The sequence below is a fragment of the Ruditapes philippinarum genome, unplaced genomic scaffold, assembly GCF_026571515.1.
Source record: "Ruditapes philippinarum isolate M1 unplaced genomic scaffold, ASM2657151v2 ctg5001_1_1_1_1, whole genome shotgun sequence".
NCBI lineage: Eukaryota > Metazoa > Mollusca > Bivalvia > Venerida > Veneridae > Ruditapes > Ruditapes philippinarum.
The window spans coordinates 79,818-99,090 of NW_026863084.1; the positions used below are offsets into that span (position 1 = coordinate 79,818).

The 19,273-nt window shown below is 31.4% G+C and overlaps 1 protein-coding gene across 1 annotated transcript; it reads right to left on the bottom strand.

Moving 5' to 3' along the window:
• Positions 1 to 3,893: 3,893 nt before the first annotated feature.
• Positions 3,894 to 5,170, bottom strand: LOC132721095 (leucine-rich repeat-containing G-protein coupled receptor 4-like). Its single transcript, XM_060705346.1, has one exon. The coding sequence runs from the start codon at positions 5,158 to 5,160 to the stop codon at positions 3,970 to 3,972; it is 1,191 nt and encodes a 396-aa protein (XP_060561329.1). The 5' UTR covers positions 5,161 to 5,170; the 3' UTR covers positions 3,894 to 3,969.
• Positions 5,171 to 19,273: the final 14,103 nt, after the last annotated feature.

Genomic DNA, 19,273 nt, shown 5'->3' on the forward strand with positions numbered 1-19,273 from the left:
TATTAGGATAAAAATATTTATTTTTTATAGATTTCATAAATTCAGTTCCTAGAAACAACAATACTATAAAACAATAATGACATTCTTTTTCCTCGCTAGTATTTCCTTGATCTGACGTTCATTGTTCATGCGTATGAACAGACAGGAGATCAGTATTGCATGACTTACCAAAGGTGTGACATGAACATAAAGTTTGGTGAAATAATACAAATTCAAATGTTTATGATTAAATTAATGTAATATAGAAGAGGAATTCACATTATATTATCATTAAACAATTTTAACCCAATTGTTATTTATGTAAAAAATCTAAATGACTCACCCGAATCCCGTGAGGAAAGGACTCTAGTAGACATTTCGTTTGTGTGGACTATTCGAAGAGTTGTGGCAAGCCTTTCTGCTGTTGTTAACGTAACGCCATCCCTCCCATTGGGCGGGGTTTGTTGTGAAGGTCTTCTTCCCGTGCCAACTATACGGTTTCTAGACATCTTTCTATTTTAACTTGAAATTAAATATTATATAATTGAAATTAGGTGACCTAATTGCCTTCAGATGTGTGTTTAAGTATTTGTGTATCAACAATGATTCAAACCCATACCGTAACTTCGTCATCTTTTACTTAACAAAAATTGGTATTTACCTCATTTTACATGTATTATGCATTAAGTGAATAAAAAATCTTGAATCTTGAAATCTTGAATCTTGAAATCTTGATTTTGTAATATTTAAATACGTGTAATGAATCATAGCTATATTTTGAATGTTAAAAAAGATACGACTAGAAAATGTACATTATCATTGAAAATTTCCAGAATCAACTACATGTATGCCCATAAATCTGTAATTCAAGTTTAATCGGGGTAGTTTGATCGGAGTAGTTTTATCTGATGTTGTTTGTTTGTTTTCGTAGATTTTACTAGGACAGTATCTTCTTTATACACATGCCTCTTTATATTTAAACAATATATTTAATGATTAAGTTATAGAATTAGTTTCCGGCAACGTGCAAATTGGTTATACTGATTTCCGTTGGTGACTGTACCTTTAAACGACCAAAGCGTCTGAAAAAGTCCTGACAAAGGTCGATTGATTACATATGTTGTCCCATATTTGGATGTGGTACCAACATTGATTCATATATTACATAATGTCACGCGATCGAGCTCAGAGATAACGCTATGCCGATGTAAAATTGTTCGACAAAATTGAAAATTTGATTTCTGCGGACAGCTGCGTGACATTAGACAATTTTCTGCCAAAATCTTATTGTTTCCAAGAAGTCCATCATGAAAAGTACGAAACAGAACCAAAATTATACAATCATGACGCGTACGTTCGTGCTACACACCACTAAATCACATTTTCATGCCCATTCTGACTGAGAGAGACACCGCAATATCTATGAATATGCTAGTAAAAGTGTTTGTCCTCTCAAGTAGCCGAGTACAAATATTATATATAATTCAAGACTTAATTTTTAGACTTTTTATGATCACTGATAAATACAGATTACCTTAAATCAACAACCGACTCATTTATATAATTTTGATTCACTACAGAACATAATTTATATCAATACTTAATCTTAAATAATAACACACAAGTTAAGTACATATTCTTTACAACTACAATTACTGCAGTTATACTGTTAACCGCGATTTGTCATTCTGATTACGAAACGCGGTACATTCAGTCAATTTTCATAGTTATTTATCCGAATGCATGGTCAATAAATTGAATATGTCATCATTATATGATATCATTATATTTACTATTATAGTCTACAAATAATCATTTAATTGTAATCATATACTTATAAATGTACAGTTACACCAATATCGCGAGAATTGTTTTAATAAGATATATTTTGCATCTTGCAATAGTAACAGAAAAGCTAACCTTTTTGTATTTCTTTGTAACTAAACGTGTACCACTGTTAACAACGTTATTTCATGTTTATTGCTATAATTTTGTTGTAACAGTTATGAACATAAAATGGTGTTGTTATGGATTTTAAGGTTCCCAAATATCTTCAAAATACACATCGGTGACTTGTTATTATACGAGCGTGTCACTTGAAATCAAGTCAAGCAAACACTTATTGCTTCTTATACCAATCTGTTTTATAACATGACTTGAACACATTAATGATAAGTGTGCGATGTAAACAACGTTAGTCAAACATACATGTTTCAGGTTTGACTTGCATGGTTTACCTACAACTTTGCAGCTTTTATAACTGAGTACTTGAACCTGAAATATTCACCGTCTTCTTTAATCTTAGCCAATGGACATCAATATAACAATGCAGAAACAAAATCGGCAAATAAATCTTCATCTTTTTCACCTACAAAAATTGCAATTGTTTATACGAGTATTTCGAAATAAATTTTGAGATTTTTTTGTAAGATCAATCAATATTCGTATCAACAAATATTTGAATACATTTTGACTGTACTCAAAACTTTGCGAAAATACAAGACAGTATCTTTGGAAGATAAACTACGGGCACATTTGAGTAACATAATAAAGAAATAAAAAGAGTAAGTAGTACATGTACATACATTCTGCCCACAATTACAAATAAATTATTGTTGTAGATTATAGTATTCATGTTAAAGAAAAGGAACTAAATTATCTACGGTTGTTTCTTCTTGTTAAGAAGTGTTTCTGCTTCTATATACAGTCCTGTACATTGTCATGAAAGTCAGGGACTTTACATTACATGCATTCAATTTGACCATCTTGGTTATTTTATATGATTATATATCGATAATACTTGAAATTTAATTCCATTTTACCGTCCGTAAAACGTATTTTAAATAAATACAAAGGTAAGGTCAAATTCATTACCCTAAATTTCTAGACTTCTAAAACTTTTAAACAATAAAGTTATCCTAAATATATTTAATTTGTTATAAAAATTACTTACATTTTTACGTGCGAGATTTCTTTCCGTTTATAATTATGTTTGAGCTTGAAACCGTTTTCTATATTTACGAAAGTCTACCAGATTTAAAATATCGTAGTTCTCTATTTTTCGGTGACTTATTGAATGTTCACTAGTTGACATAAAAGATCAATTCTTGAATAGCAGAAAATTTGATAGCGTACTTTTAATTTTAATCCCCTTAACTTTGATCTTATTCGTTTGTAGAATTAGGTTAAGTTGACAGATACTTTTACCTTCAAAATATTTTCACAATTTTGTAACTTTATTGGTTTACAAATGTATTTCTTGTTTTTTAGGAAAAATAACGTTGCCATTGAATATATTTTATTCCTCAAAAATAGTGCTGACATATTTCAATATCATTTTTCAATTTATTATCAGTGTGAATGAACTTGGCCTGTCCGTACGCTCGTATTCCTTAACATGTTTATCTTAAGTATACTTAAAATTCGGATATATTTAATTATACTTCTCCCTATATTTTTCCTTTCTTCTGACATTTCTTCTTCATAAGTTACCTTACTCTCTCAATACTGATAATTCAACGATCAAATGAGCCGCGTCATGACAAAACCAACATAATGGGTTTGCGACCAGCATGGATCCAGACCAGCCTGCGCGTCCGCGCAGTCTGAACAGGATCCATGCTGTTTGCTATCAGTTTCTTTACTTGTTATAGGGTCTGTAAGTGAAATGTTTTTAAATGCAGTTTATGTACAATTTATTGAATAAATAAAGTTTGAACAAAACTCAATTCAAATTAACTTTAATTATATACAATCAGGATAATTTATGCTGCAACGTCGACCATCTATATATAGAGTCTTCCAAGTAAACCTGATTTAGGAGTGGTCAGGTACCAGACAAAAAGGAATCATAAGAAAATGCTTATAAAAGTCCTTGAATAGTGAATAGAAGACCAAAAAAAAATCAAGAAATGTCAAGGTCTGTTGGTTTATTTCCATATCGCATTATCTATATTTATTTTATGAAAATATCTAAATTCAAATTTTCAATTATGGTCTCCATGGAAAAGTGATCGGCGAACATTTCGCTGTAAGTGATGTTGTATTAATTGGATTGTACCTTAAACACAGATTAGGCTTAGGATTTTGTAAAATAATACGCTCCAATCCAGGAACCATAGTAGCAATGTTGTTGTGGTCTAGATTTAGTTCCCTCAGATGTTGAAATCGCAGAAAGCTGCCTGGTATTGTCTGCAGACTGTTGTACGAAAGGACCAGACCTTCTAATAAACTGTTCATTGGAATAAAATTCCCATTCACATACTGAATCTGATTGTGATCTAAATAAAGCTTTTTAAGTAAAGGTGTATACTTAAGAATGTTTGGAAACTCTTTAAGCGCCCCCTCAACAAGTTCTAATTTTTGAAGTTTCAACAGCGAGTAATTCGTTGGGCATACTTCAACAATGTTTGTAGCATTTAAATAAGGAGTTTCATGTATGGCTAGTATTGTCAGGGCTGTAAGATCTGTTAAATAACACGGTAGCGTTGTTAGGTCAGATCTAATTATACTTATTGCATCTATTTTATTCTTAGATCCGTAGAAGGGTTGTCTTGGTAACTTATATTGTTCTACGTCATACAGTGCAGCAGTAAACAAATCAGTAAAAGAAGATAACTCTGCTGGCCAAGATGTCATGTTGCCAATTCCTAAATCATAATATGTAAGTGTCGGGGCAATATGTTGGAGAACAATTTGATCCATGACTTTGATTGGGTTAAATTCAAGTGAAAGTCCCCGAAGTTGTTTCAGCAATAAAAATGCAAATGGAATATTCGTCAAATTGTTGTATGTTAAATCCATTTCTAAGTACACGTTTTCCATCCCTACGAACGCATTATTTTCGATTTTAGAGATACGATTTTGGTTTAAATCAAGGAAAATGTACGTGGCATTGAGATTGACGGGTGCAAAACCTGTAAACAAACCTCCCGGTATAGATGTTAAGTTATTTTTGGAAAGTCCTATATACCAGTCAAAACTGTCAATTATAGGTTTTGTAATCACCGAAAAATCAGGAAATACATCCGAGCTTGTCTCGTCGCAGTAAATGTTGCTTTGTGGGACTTCTTTGCCGCCATCTTTATAGGCTTTAGTCGTTTCACAAAGACAGGCTGGACTTCGCGGAAGGCACTTGTCTGTTGCAGTGTCAACGACAAATGATTCTGTTTTCATCACCATGGAAAAAGAAAATAACTGAAATGAATAATAATTTCAACAAGTTAAAGATATAAGCGAGTTTCTGTTGTAGACTTGTACATGATGTGCAGATTATTTATCCGGACGACTTATCTTTTTTGCACAAAGATAATTGTATTATATACTTAAATTGTATATAAGAAATATTGATAAAATAAACTGCGTATTCTCATTTTCCGTATTTTCACTGTAAAAAATATTTGTTCAGTGTTGTGAAACATTTTTTCCGTATTTTCGCTGGTGTCTTGCCGGACTATTTTCATCTAAGTTCAGCTAATATAAATAATTTAATGGAAAGGCTTTCAAATTGTAATGTCAAAAGAGAAGAAAAATGTATACCTGTCTATAAATACAAGATTAATTGTCATCTTGTGGTATGAAAATTAACATATTTCACTAGTAGCTACCGCCACTCATGAAATATTTATTTTCTTACCTAGCAATGAAAATAAATTCTGTACTTACAGAAAAAATCTTGAAGATCCTTATATATCACCGTCTAAATTATATTCTCATAAATTACTAAGATAAAAGTTAAGTACCAATATACGTATGGATAAGATATAAATTACTGTTTATTATCATTTGAATGTTTTCTTATTTAAGTTATTGTTAAGCACAGTTTTATACAGTGATTAAAATATAAAAAATACAACAAAAATAATAAGACTGTACAAAATGATTTCTTACCACCACTGTGACGATCTCTCTGACTCCATTTATCATTTTCCCTTGTAATCAGTTATCTGTCGAAAGAAACAGAAATAACATGGTAAATAGTGCGTATATTGTGGTTGTTTTAAGAGTACTTACCTTTACCCCAATAGTGTAGTGCAACAACCGACTCTGTATTATTATATAGAACGCTGAACATCAACATATGACATTAAACGTATGTCATTTATGTATATCACCTTTACTTTGTTTTGAAGAAACACTCCTCGTTGCGTGCAATATAAAATTAATGTTACACAGAAATAAGCAGCTTAGATCTACCTGTAGCACCTCTATCATACACAAAGATAAATAATAATTTTTCATTACCTGAAGAAAGAATCCTTCTTTTCAAATAATGTTTGTAAGGAATGTTAAAATTAACTGCACTGTAAATTTCGTGTTCGGACAACCAAATTTACTGATAAAAATCTAAAAGCAGAAAATCTGTACTTTTAAGAGTAGAGGTGCTAATCCGATGTAAATGTATGAAAGATAAGCTTTTAGGTTCAAACCACAATGAGTTTATAGTTTATAAAAAAGAAAGAGAATATATTTCTGATTTCTTTTTCAAATTTGGAGGTTTGGATAAACTTCTGTTAAAGTACTGTGTATGACTCGATGATTTTGTAAAGTGTCGCATATCACGATTCTTTGTCTGTGTAAGATAACTCTTTGTCTGTGAAGTTTGGTTTAAGACAACTCTTTGTCTGTAAAGTTTGGTTTAAGATAATTATTTGTCTGTACAGTTTGGTGTAAGATAACTCTTTATCTGTAAAGTTAGCTTATGACAACTCTTTGTCTGTAAAATTTGTTTGAAGGTAACTCTTTCTTTGTAAAGTTTGGTTTAAAAACTCTTTAACTGTCAAGATTGGTTTAAGACAACTCTTTGTCTGTAAAGTTTGGTTGAAGACAACTCTTAGTCTTTAAAGTTTGGTTGAAGATAACTCTCTGTTTGTAAAGTTAGCTTATGACAACTCTTTGTCTGTAAAATTTGTTTGAAGTCAACTCTCTGTCTGTAAAGTTTGGTTGAAGACAACTCTTAGTCTGTAAAGTTTGGTTTAAGATAACTCTTTGTCTGTAAAGTTTGGTTTAAGATAACTCTTTGTTTGTAAAGTTTGGTTGAAGATAACTCTTTGTTTGTAAAGTTTGGTTTAAGAAGATAACTCTTTGTTTGTAAAGTTTGGTTTAAAATAACTCTTTGTTTGTAAAACTTGGTTTAAGATAACTCTTTGTTGGTAGAGTTTGATTTAAGATAACTCTTTGTTTGTAAAGTTTAGCTTATGACAACTCTTTGTCTGTAAAGTTTGATTTAAGATAACTCTTTGTTTGTAAAGTTTGGTTTAAGATAACTCTTTGTTTGCAAAGTTTGGTTTAAGATAACTCTCTGTTTGTAAAGTTTAGCTTATGACAACTCTTTGGCTGTAAAGTTTGGTTGAAGACAACTCTTTGTTAGTAAAGTTTGGTTTAAGATAACTCTTTATTTGTAAAGTTTAGCTTATGACAACTCTTGGTCTGTAAAGTTTGGTTGAAGACAACTCTTTGTTTGTAAAGTTTGGTCTAAGATACCTCTTTGTCTGTCAAGTTTGGTTTAAGACAACTCTTTGTCTGTCAAGTTTGGTTTTACAGTACTCTTTGTCTGTAAAAGTTAAGTGTAGCACAACTCTTTGTCTGTAAAGGTTGGTGTAAGATAACTTTTGCCAGTTAAACTCTTTGTCTGTAAAGTTAAACTTATGATAACATCATGTCAGTTCAGTTTGCTTTATATGTCTGTAAAATTTCGTGCATGAAATTTGTTAGGAGTAAGACCGATTTATGCCAGCGAAGATTTTGTTTAAAAAAACAATTAATGGTTTCCGATCTACCTAATTCTTTAAAGATGTTTAAAAATAAAAACATGCCAGACCCTTGTCTAAAACATCAAGCATGAAATTTCAGAAACAATGTCGAGTATAATGGGAAAATATACTTTCAATCAATTAATCAAAGTTAGTCCTACAATTTTTAATGATTGAAAATAATGCACCTATTTTCTTATTGGAAAAAAAACAACCTGTACTTGCACGATGTCGTATGGGACATGTACATCATACTAAATATTAATTCTATAACTGGAAAATGCAAACTGTATAGTGTGCCAAAAAGAACATAAAATTTAAATGAAGGCCGAAATATTTTATTCTATAGATAACCTTTTGTTACCGATTATAATCATGTAAACACAAACCTAGAAATATAACATTTAAACATTTTTAACATTGTACATGTAAGATACGTTTGACAAAGTGATTTTTTTCCAACTGTTATCATATGTCCAGGACATTAATATTTTCCAAACGACAGCATAACCCTTTAATAAGGAAACAACAATGGTGAAAAGTCGAAGTCGGGGTTTCGTTATTTCGATTTTTCACTATTGTATTTTCGTTGTTTCGAGTTACATGTGTGTCGCGATGGCCCTATCGGGACACCGTATTTACTAACTTACTATCCATGTTGCAACCGACTGGTTCTAACCAGCTTCCTGTTTGTGCCTAAAATGCAGGGTGGGTAAACTAGGTCCGGTCTTTTTAGCCACTAGTGGCAAGTATGAAACACTGTTTCTACTACTTAAAACTCAAGAAATGATGTAACAAAACAACTACGAAACAAGATATACCAACGGTGATTTCAATATGATTATATAATAATAAAAAACATCTAACAAAGGTTTGAAGTTTAGTGGTATGTATAAATTAGATTTAATATCTTAAGAAGGGAGGGAACTGTCATATCACTAGCAGTGTCGAAGAGTCGAGTAAAGTTCTCTCCCTTTTATTATCTTGAAAATTTTTTAAATTTTGATTTCCATTTCACCACAACGTCGTCTAATATGAAGAAACATTAAAACAATTATTATTTGTTTTGGTCTCACAGTACCAGTGCACATAACTAAGTGGCATGACGTCATTCATCTACTTTTTTATTGTTAACAATTCCAAAACATTAATTATACATTAATCACCGTAAAATATAAATTAAATGACAAAAAATAAAATAAAATTTTCATTACTCTTATTCATTCGAAAACAAATTAAAATGGAACTCAAATTTCTACATTTTTTTAAACAGGATGGTGAAAAGCCAAAACTACAATGGTAAAAAGACGAGAAAAGAGGTCTACTTAATTTTGCTTGAAATAGTTTATGTAAAGAACTAATAAGAGTTTATATAATATATGAAATCGTAGTTAGTTAAATTTCACCATCGTACTTACGAATTTTTCACAGTAGAAATTTCGTGTTTTCGTTGTTTCGTGTTATGTGTGTGTCGCAATGGCCCCAACAGGACACAGTACTTTACCGAAATTCGGTGTGTGTCGCGATGGTCCTAACTGTACGCAGTACTTTGGGTAGGAAGACATCATCTTTGCTTAAAAGATGAGTCAAAATATTTCAATAAAATCAGACTTGAGAAAAGTGTATTTATATGTAAGAAATGTTAAAAGTTTCAAGATTCAAGTAATATTTTACATATTATGACTGTGTGATTAATAAGTGTTTTTTTTCCAGTATTTACAACTTAATTTCTACTGCGTTACTAACGCAGTAAATGCCATCTATGTATATTTTTACCACGTTTTGGTAATTTACATGGTTTGTAAGTGCCATTGATAATATGAAATTTGATTCCTTTTGGTTACTTTACGTCATTACACATTCAAATTCATTTTCAAAATTTTAATGAAAATTAGCATGATTCTGGAGGCGTGCTGCTTTAAACAGAAAAAGGCAGGTAAAAACAAACGGCCAACGATCGTTGTTTTATATAGTTATGAGCAGACTATCTGTCCTTTATTCTGAAGTTTAACAGTTTTTTTTGTTTCTATATACAATGATACGACAATCTGTCTATGAAATTCAGAAATCTTGATTTTTTAATCAGGAAGTATGTTAGCCTTAGGCTTCTTAAAACGATTTATTTTCTAATATTTTCTCCTGACAATATCCTTTAAAGTCACCAATTTACCTACCAAAGTTGTAACAATAGAATTCACAGAAAAAATGACAAATTAAACATTTTTTTTGTATTTACATGAAACTTGGTCGGCTTGTTTATGATGATTGAATGCAATTGATAACTTGTACCTATTGTTATACCCTGAAACCGTTCTTGTTTACATTTTTTTGGTCATAATCAGGAAGTCCATGAAATCACACATATAAAAAGAACAAAACAAAAAATAGATTTGTAATATAGATTACGGAAATTGGGTGCGTTACTTTGTTGTTGTATAAGGGTTTAAACCGTAGGTAACATAGTAATTGGTGACCGACTACTTTAAAAGTACATTACGCTTCAAAAAATTAAGAATATTTACTTTTTAAGGAAGGTAAAACATTGGTTTTTGTAACGTTAAAATAACTGTTTTAGAGCAAGTAAGATGCTTGTTAACTGAATAAAATAGCACTAAATGTAAAATAACGTGTCTTAAAAGCAACAAAATATTAATTTGGCTTTCATTCAAATTACTTAATCACTATAAATATACAAATTGCCAAAAAAGTAACCGAACAAAAAGACCGATCAGGTAATTGGCTATTGAGTAACTTGTTTGAAGATATAAAGAATACCAAAAAAAGAGAAAGAAATAAAAAAAAAATAAAAAAAAAAGATTTTGAGAAATAAAAATGAAAGCATTTCTGAGGTATAATGGGTCTTTAAGATAAGGCGCCCATCTTTTCTCCAATCTTCTTTATTCATAACCCTGAACAATCTGAATTTCTTAATGATGATCTGTTCAGTTTCCATTTCTTAAACTGTCCGGTATCAATTTTGGGGAATCCATGATATAAGTTTGATAATAAAACAGCAGTTACAGAAGAATGAGTCTTAAATAGCCATTTACTTGACAAGCCAAAGAAATATCGAACCTGAGCATATGATCTAGAAAAAATGAGAAACATGAGAAACATGTAAAGGGGCATTGGGATAATCCGCAAAGGCAAAGAAAAGAAAAAAAGTCGCAGACTAGGTTTTATTGAATTTGTTCCTGAGGGACATTTTCTTAACAGAAACCGTATCTTCAATGATTGAATATTCTTTTTATTTTGGATCACTTAAAATGATATGCTTTAATGCGTTACTTTCTTTATTTTGAATTATGAAGATATATTTTGTGCCATTTTTTTCTTCCCGTCACTCGTAAAAAATACCCCCGCCCTATTCCTCCCCAACACTTTCTCGTCCAATTTCTGTCTGTGAATCGAATTTTGAGTACATTTAAATTAAGTAATGATAAAAAGCGCAAGAGCTTCATAAAAACTCTGCTATACTCTTTCTGATTAATGTAATTGAATTATGGATTGCACCAGGGTGATATTTACGTTCCTTGTCAATAAAAACCTAGTTTTGTATTTCTACAAAAAAGAAAGAATTCACTGAAATAAGTTAATTCATCGAAATTTTTTTGACTCAACTGATGACTGTAAAAGTAAATGACGTGTTGTTTCCTAAAACTCAAATAACAAGGAAGTTGAGAAAATAGTTTTACCATAAGCGGACAATTTGAGGGCAGTGGCAGATGCAGTATTTTGGATTAATGATGGAAAAGCAAGTCTTCATCTTATTTTTGATATTATTAATTTACGGTGAGTAACATTAATCTAAATTAGTATGTTTATCTGTAAAGAGATCGAAAATAAAAATGGAATGATTTAGAATTTCACTATAATTTCTTGTTTATAAAATTTATGCATTATTTTTGTTTATTGAAGATGACAAAGTACATTGGAAGCTGTATAATCAGTTATTAATTGTAAAATTTCACTCACTATAAACTGTAGCAAATTTATTTGAAAAAAAATAAAACGAAAAAAAACAACTACAAAACAGTGGCTGTATTAAAATAACCAACAACACACGCACAACAAAAATATAAAAGCTCCCTTTTAAGTAATCGGTCAACATTTGTTGTAATAATTATTGGTCAATTACCATTATAAAAGTCAATCGTTTGATAAGTTTGATAAGTTTATTTTTCAAATTCCATAAGGCCACATGGTCCGTGAGGATACACAATACAATATATATATGGCAAGACAGTGTACAAAAATAAATTTCAAACAAGTTTTAAACAACAACGGAGAAGGTTTACATTCATTTGCATGTTGAAATATCTTAATATATTAATAATCCATTTCTAATAATATCTAAATGTTTACAAAATTATGTATGTGTTGTATTCTATAAACTACCCTGCTCTTCTTTGTCACAAAATAACTATGTGTGTTAGATATATGAGTCCTTATATACAAGTCATATCCTGATCTTGTCAAAACGAAACACAAGACCAACATAAATTATGAGTCTTTAATATTTTAGATAGAATTTGCATACTGTAAGTATCCTGATCTTATCGAAAACGAAACACAAGATCAACATATAGCTTGAAGAGAGATATTCTTTAAATGCTCGAAATCTAATGCTCAGTTAAAAAGAATACGACAATATTATTCTGTAATGTATAGTCGTATGAACGTTACATCTTGACACTAAATTAATTATTCGGAAGAAAGAGTCGTGGAGTAATTTTTAGAAAACTTTAAAATTTGCTATCATGCATATATGTAATCATATACATATACACATACATATACATACATACACAATATATACATACAAAATAAATATACTATAAAGTTACACTTTTTGACATCAACGAAGATTGATAAACGATTTGTATACAACTTCTTTTTTCTAATTTCAAAAGCGCTATGCACATATTTACCCAAACTTTTACTTGCTACACAAATGTTTCCGTATTTAATAAGTCGATGAGTTTTAACATATTTGGTCTTTTCCAATAGTAAGTAGTATTAAACGTTTCTTATATCACTATATAATTTACATTCCTATACAGAAATGAAATTCGTCCTCTAGGACGTTACAGCAAAAACAAGTTCTTTCATTAAATGGTGTAGTATGGGTATAGTCCATCTACCAGTCTCAATATGAAGCCCCTATGAGATGAATACTCTTAATTTAGTTACACTACTACAGAATCCTTTCACATGAATAAAATTAAGGTATGGTTGAAAATTTAAAGTCGGATATTTGTTTATAAAACAGAGCTCTACTCGAGTTATCTAATCTACACGACCAAATTCTGTACGAATTGATCTGTTAATCTTTGTTTTACAATACATAACAAGTAATCAGAGTTTCCCACACTTTGCATTAACCAAGCATCATAAAAACCTAAATCACACAGAAGATGTTTTACAAGTGAACACCAGTTTGTTTTGTTTTGGGAAATTTTCAAAATCGTTTTTCAGTCCATGTATAAACTTTCTTCACATATTTATTTTCATTTGTATGCAATATTTTAACCAAAATTTTTACAATATTGTAATAACGTACTGGTTTTAATGAATATTCTACCATAGTTCACCATATACAAAATCGTTTTGAGTAACTTTTTTTTGACACCAAGAATCCGTTTACAAAATTGCATATGTACTCGTTCTAAACTATAACCTTGAATAAACCCCCAAACCTCGCTACCATAATTCAAAATAGGCATTATAAGTTTATCAAATAGCTTTCTTATCTATGGGAAAGTGAAATGTTAACAAATTTACACAAATACTTATCCCATTTTAAAAAATTGCTTTCATTGCTTGTCCAGCAATGGTGTTCTGTGCTTCTGTGAACGAACCACCCGTTGTGAATACTAAACCTAAATAAGTGAAATTATTAACAATATCAATAGTATTATCTTTGTAATAAAAAACTCAAGATTATCTGGCAATCTACCGCCTCTTTTAAATATTCATAATTTTCGTTTTAACTGTAATTTACTGTAATTCCACCTATCACAATAATCAGCCGGGCCAATAAACCTTTTTGTAAATTCACTATATATTAGCAAAAAAAACAATGTGACAAAACGACAAAACATAAATTTTAAAACTCCCCTTTAGAAAACTTTACTCAAAATACGAGTAAAAAAGTTTTCCACAAGTTTAAAAGTGATACCCCCCCAATTATTAACATCGTTTATACTACCTTTTTTTGTAGAGGAATTCAAAAAAATTCCACCCAAATATTGGGGAAATACCCGTGTTCAAAAATTTTTTTAAATAAACATGTTTAAGGGTGAAAAAAGTATTTTTACCAGAAAAAAAATTCATTTTAAAAAAAAACGGACCACCCTTTACCCGATTTAACTAGTGAAGCCCTTAATAATATCATTGGTAAGTTCCTGAATATGCCATCTCCATTAATGAATACCATTGATTAGATTATTTTTTGCCATTTATTTAATAGCACCTCTATCGGCAGTGCCCATGTCTTCAAAAATATTAGATTGTGCTAATTCTTCGTTATATCTGTCAATATCTGAATGATAAGCATATATTTCTGGAAAATATTTGCCGAATCCACATGTGCATAGCATTTCGATTTTATTCTTTTATTCTTTTTTACTTTTACACTGGTAAGAATAAAATCAAATTGAATGCAAAATATAGTTTCTGACTCAATATCACGCTTTAAAAGCATAGAGTTTTTTTAGGTCAAAATCAAATCTGTTAGGAAAAAAGAAAAATACAAAAACAAAACAAAAAAACCCAATCAATATTTTATTAAGATGTATCACGGCCGACACTTTCTATTTTTTCATATTTAGGTAAACACGCAATCAGAGCATGTACAACTGGTTATTGGGGAGATAAATGTGAGAATAAATGCCACATCAATTGTGAGGGGTCATGTGACGAGGTAAGCGGTGTTTGCAGCAGATGTCGCACGGGATTTTGGGATAATTATTGTAATAACACATGCAGTGTTAATTGCAACAGCGACTGCGATAAATGCCATGGTAGATGCACTTCTTGTAAAAACGGAAAGTGGGATGTCCATTGCGATCAGACTTGCGATCAAACTAATAAGTTTGATAGAAATCCCGGCAGTGTATTTTAATTGTCAAGCTGGCTTTTTGGGGTGCTTTTTTGGAAAAACAAGAGGGTGATTCATCTTGTTTGAGTTTGTCCCTAAAATAAAAAGGGACATTGCATTCGTGTAAATTAAATTTCTTTGGGGGGAAAATTCTTTTTAACAAAATATTGGGAAATTTTCCTTTTTCCTTTTGAAACATTTCAGGGGTCTTTTGGAAAATGTTTGGGAAAACCGGAGATGGGGCCGCTTTTTTGAAAAGAAACATGTACCCATGATGCTCTAAGGGCGGTTTCAGTTTTTTCTGGATTTGTGCCTCATTTAAAGTATGGTTTTTTGTGGAACTTTTACAATAAAAGTTGTAATGTTAATAATGGTTTTGTGAAAATGGTGTCATTGTTTTAAAGTATTGTCACGTTCACTTAATAAATATCATTTGTCATTATTAGTTTGGATTCTTGAATCTAATTTTCTTTTTCCCTTGTGAGTCTGTAACTTCCTGAATAGAAGCAAATATGAAGTCTCCACGGAATTATATGGCACTCTTTGGTTCATACAAGTATGCATACATACATACCGCCTCCGTGGTCGAGGGGTTAAAATCCAAAGGGCTTCCCAATTTCCCGTTAACCCCCTTCTCGCGGGGGTTTGATCCCCCCGGGGGATGCTTTTGGATTTTTGCACGGGGGGGTATTTTTTAAGGAAATGATGTTTTTCCCCCAGGCGATGGTTTGGGAAAAATAAACCCGCCTATATGAAATGAAATACGGGTTTGGGGCAAAGGGGTGGAAAGAAACAAACAAAACCCAAAAAAGCATACCCTACCCTTATGGAAATTTTCCCCATATAAAATGACTGCGTAGCTATATTTGATCTGGAACTTTTAACTTTTAAAAGCGTTTGCTACTATTTTTTTTCCCATCAAAATTTAAAATTTAAAAGATTGTAAATTTTTATTTTCCCTTTTATTTTCAGAAACCCTTTTTGGCAATAGCTCGACAAATCACTGGGTCAGCAACACAAGAAAAACGTGGGAAAGTTATCATTGCCCGCCTAACTAAATTTGAAATTTGTAGTTGTTGGCAGTTCCTGTTGGGGTATATATTTTTCAATAGAAAAGTTAGGTAAAATCATATTTTTTCCCTTTAAAAAGTTTTAATTTTTAAAGGGGAGACGGTTTTGGGGTAGTTTGTTTACCGGGGACAAAAATTCGTTTAAAATTTGGGGTCAAAACAAGAATAAAAAACAACATATTTACAAAAACGAACCTAATAATTTTCCTGATATAAACTTAAAACCTTTATGATGGATGATGCACTATTTCATTATCCCTCATGTACAGACTCAATAAAATCGAATGTACAATTTTCATGTAATTTTGTTGTGATAAATGCTTCCGAGGGATCATACTTTTTCCAGATTTTTATAAATGATTTAGGAATATACTCCAAAACACAAAAAATTTTTTTTAGTATTTGAAAATAGCTTAAAATCAGCTTGGGTCAAAAGGGTAATTTTTGCTAAAATTTATATTAAATAGAAATTTTTTTGCGGTACAAGGGAAAAGTGGGGATTCCCAAAAAAGGAAACCCCCAAAACAAGCAACAAAAACGGTTCAAGGGTGCCCACAAGGGTTTCCCAGCAAAACAAGGGGCCCCGCAAGGGGTTTCCCCAGCCAAGGGGGCCCCGCACAAAGGGTTTCCCCGCAAGGGGCTCGCAAGGTGTTTCCCGCAGCCCAAGGGGGCCCTCAGCAATGGGCCCCGCAAGGGTTCCTTTAAGGGGCCCAGGCCCGCTTTGGTGCCCCGCAGAAGGGCCCCGCAAGGGGCCCAGCACAAGGGGCCCCCAAGGTGCCCCCGCAGCAAGGTACCCAGCAGCAAGGGGCCAGCGACACCAAACATAACAGACGATGGGACAAAAAAAGGGCAAAGCAAGGGGCAGGTTTTTGACACTCCTATTCGGAAATGAAAAAATCAAATAATTGTCCGGTATTACACCCTTAAAAGGGGTTTAAACTTTATTTGATGGTTGTTTTTAAAATTTTAAAAATAAAATTGGGTTTTCATGGAAACCAAAAATGGTCTTTTCAGAGTTGTGAAAATTTAAATGCCTCTTTTAATACAAAAATTTGGGGAATATTTAATTTTTTACGTTTTTTTTTTGAACAAAAAATTCCCCCTTAAATCCCTTTTAAAAATAAGGAAAAAAAAAAATTTTATAAACCTTTCGTTGATTTATGCCCCTTAAAAGTCAGTAGATATTTTCCCCTTTTATTTTCAGTCTGAAAAAAAAAAGGCGGAAAATGTAAACGTGCGGTAATTGTTTAAGTTTGTCAAATTTTTATCCGGGTTAAAAAAAAGGGCGGCATTCGATGAAACCCTTTCCAAAAAATTTTTTTTTCATTCACATTGGGCTTTTTGAAAAAGCTTTTCAGGTGGGGGGTAAAATTTTTTCTCAAGGGGGCCCCCTTGGACGTCCCATCTAACCCTTCCCCAAACCAAATTACCTTTCGTAGGCCTTTGTAAAAATTATCTCCGTTTTTTAAACCCGTTCTTACCCCGTTTTTATTATTTTCCTACTCTGAAATTGTTTATGTTTATATTTTTAAACTATGGAAATTTCCCTTGCTGGGTGCCATACTGGCTCCCTTTGGGGGCCCGTTGAAATTTGGCCCGGGCTTTCGTTTTGGGAAAGCCCCTTTCCTTGTTTTTATTTCTTTTTCATAATTTAAAAGCCCCCTGTGTTTTTAAAGGTTGTCCCAAAAGAAAATACCGACAGAACTTAGGGAACCCTTTTAGAATTTTAAGTCCCCACCCAATGTAACATTCTTTTGTAAGAACAAAAAAAAAAATATAAAAATAAAATTTCTAAGCGGGTGCAATGTTTAGTTTTTATTTAAACCCCCTTTTTTACCTTTTAGTTAAAAATCTTGGGACAGCCTTCCTTTTTTTGGGGAAAAATGGTTTAAATATCAGTTTCGTACCCTTGTTTTTCCAGTTTCGGGAAAAAAATCCCTTGCGTCCCGAAAATAAAAAATGCGTTTAAATTTGAAAAAGAGTGACGAAATTTAAAAATGACCGGTACTTTAAAAATGCATATTTCCCCCACGTTTTTTGCCGGTTTAAAAAAAATTAACTATTAAAACCCGAAAAAAAATTTGGGTTGTTTTGGGCTTTCATGTTTTCAAGTACTCTGGTTTTGGTCATGTGGGCTAATTAAAAGACGGGATTGTTTTTAGCCCGAGTAAAAATAAAGAAAAACCCGGCCTTAAAAAAAAGGAAAAAGGGGGGCGTTCAAAAAGAACGCAACCCCCACGAAAGAAAAAAAGAAACCCCGCGGCAAGGAGTCCCCGGAGGGCCCCAAAAAAAGGATAAAAATGAAAACTTTTTTTTTCATTCACAAAGGGAATTTAAGAGATTTAAAGAAGTGGGTTTTCTAATCTATCTTTCAGTTTTAAAGGGGAAAAATTAAAAATTAGCTTTACTTAATTTTACATATAATTTATATTTTTGGGAGGGCCCAATGCCTTATTTTTAAAAAAAGGGAACAGCTCGATTGGTAATACAACCCAAAGGTGAAAAATGTCGTATGCCCCTTTCCTTTCCTTGTTTTGGGCGGATGAGATGAAAAATTAAACATCCTTTCGAAAACAGAAAAATTTGAAGGACTTTTTGTTCCCAATTTAAAAAAATTTTTTTTTGTTCAAAAGATAAAGGGGAAGGAAAACGCGGGAAGGGTTTCTTTGCCCGGAAAATCATCTTTTCAGTATAAGTGAACTGTAAAATTTAAAAAAACCGGATCAGTTTTTATAAAACGTAAACGTAATTTGTAAAACATAAAATTTTAAATAAATTAAAACAATAATTAATTTTTTAAGATTTAGAATCATCAACATTTTTAAAATCAAATTTTGTAACCATCAAAACAATTAATTTTTAATTTAATCACAATTTTTTAATAATCAAAATTTGGGAATCATTTATAAAAGGGGAAAAAAAAGGGAAAAAAAATAGGGAAAGGGTTTTTTATATCTCTGTTTTGAATTCATTTTTCCCCCTGGGAAATTTTCTCTTTTTTTGTTTTTTTTTTAAAAAAAAAGCTTTTTAGTACAAAATGTAACGTAAAATTTTTTTTAGCATGTGTCTGGCTTTCCGTAAATTTTTCGCTTGGCCAAATTTTTTAAAAAGTGTTTTTTTTCCCGGGTTCTGGTTTTAAATAACTTATTTTAAAAAAAAAGGGGAAAAAAAACTGTGTTTATGGACTTTTCTTTTAGGGGGTTTGTATTTAAATTTGGGTTTTGATTTTTAAAAGTCCGAAAAAAAATATATCTTAAAATTCGATCATTATACCCGGTCTATTTTCCTCCCTATATAAAAATTTTGAAAATTTTTTTAAAATTTTTTTAATTTTTTGTTCTCTTAAAAATGATTTTTTTGACTTGATGTAT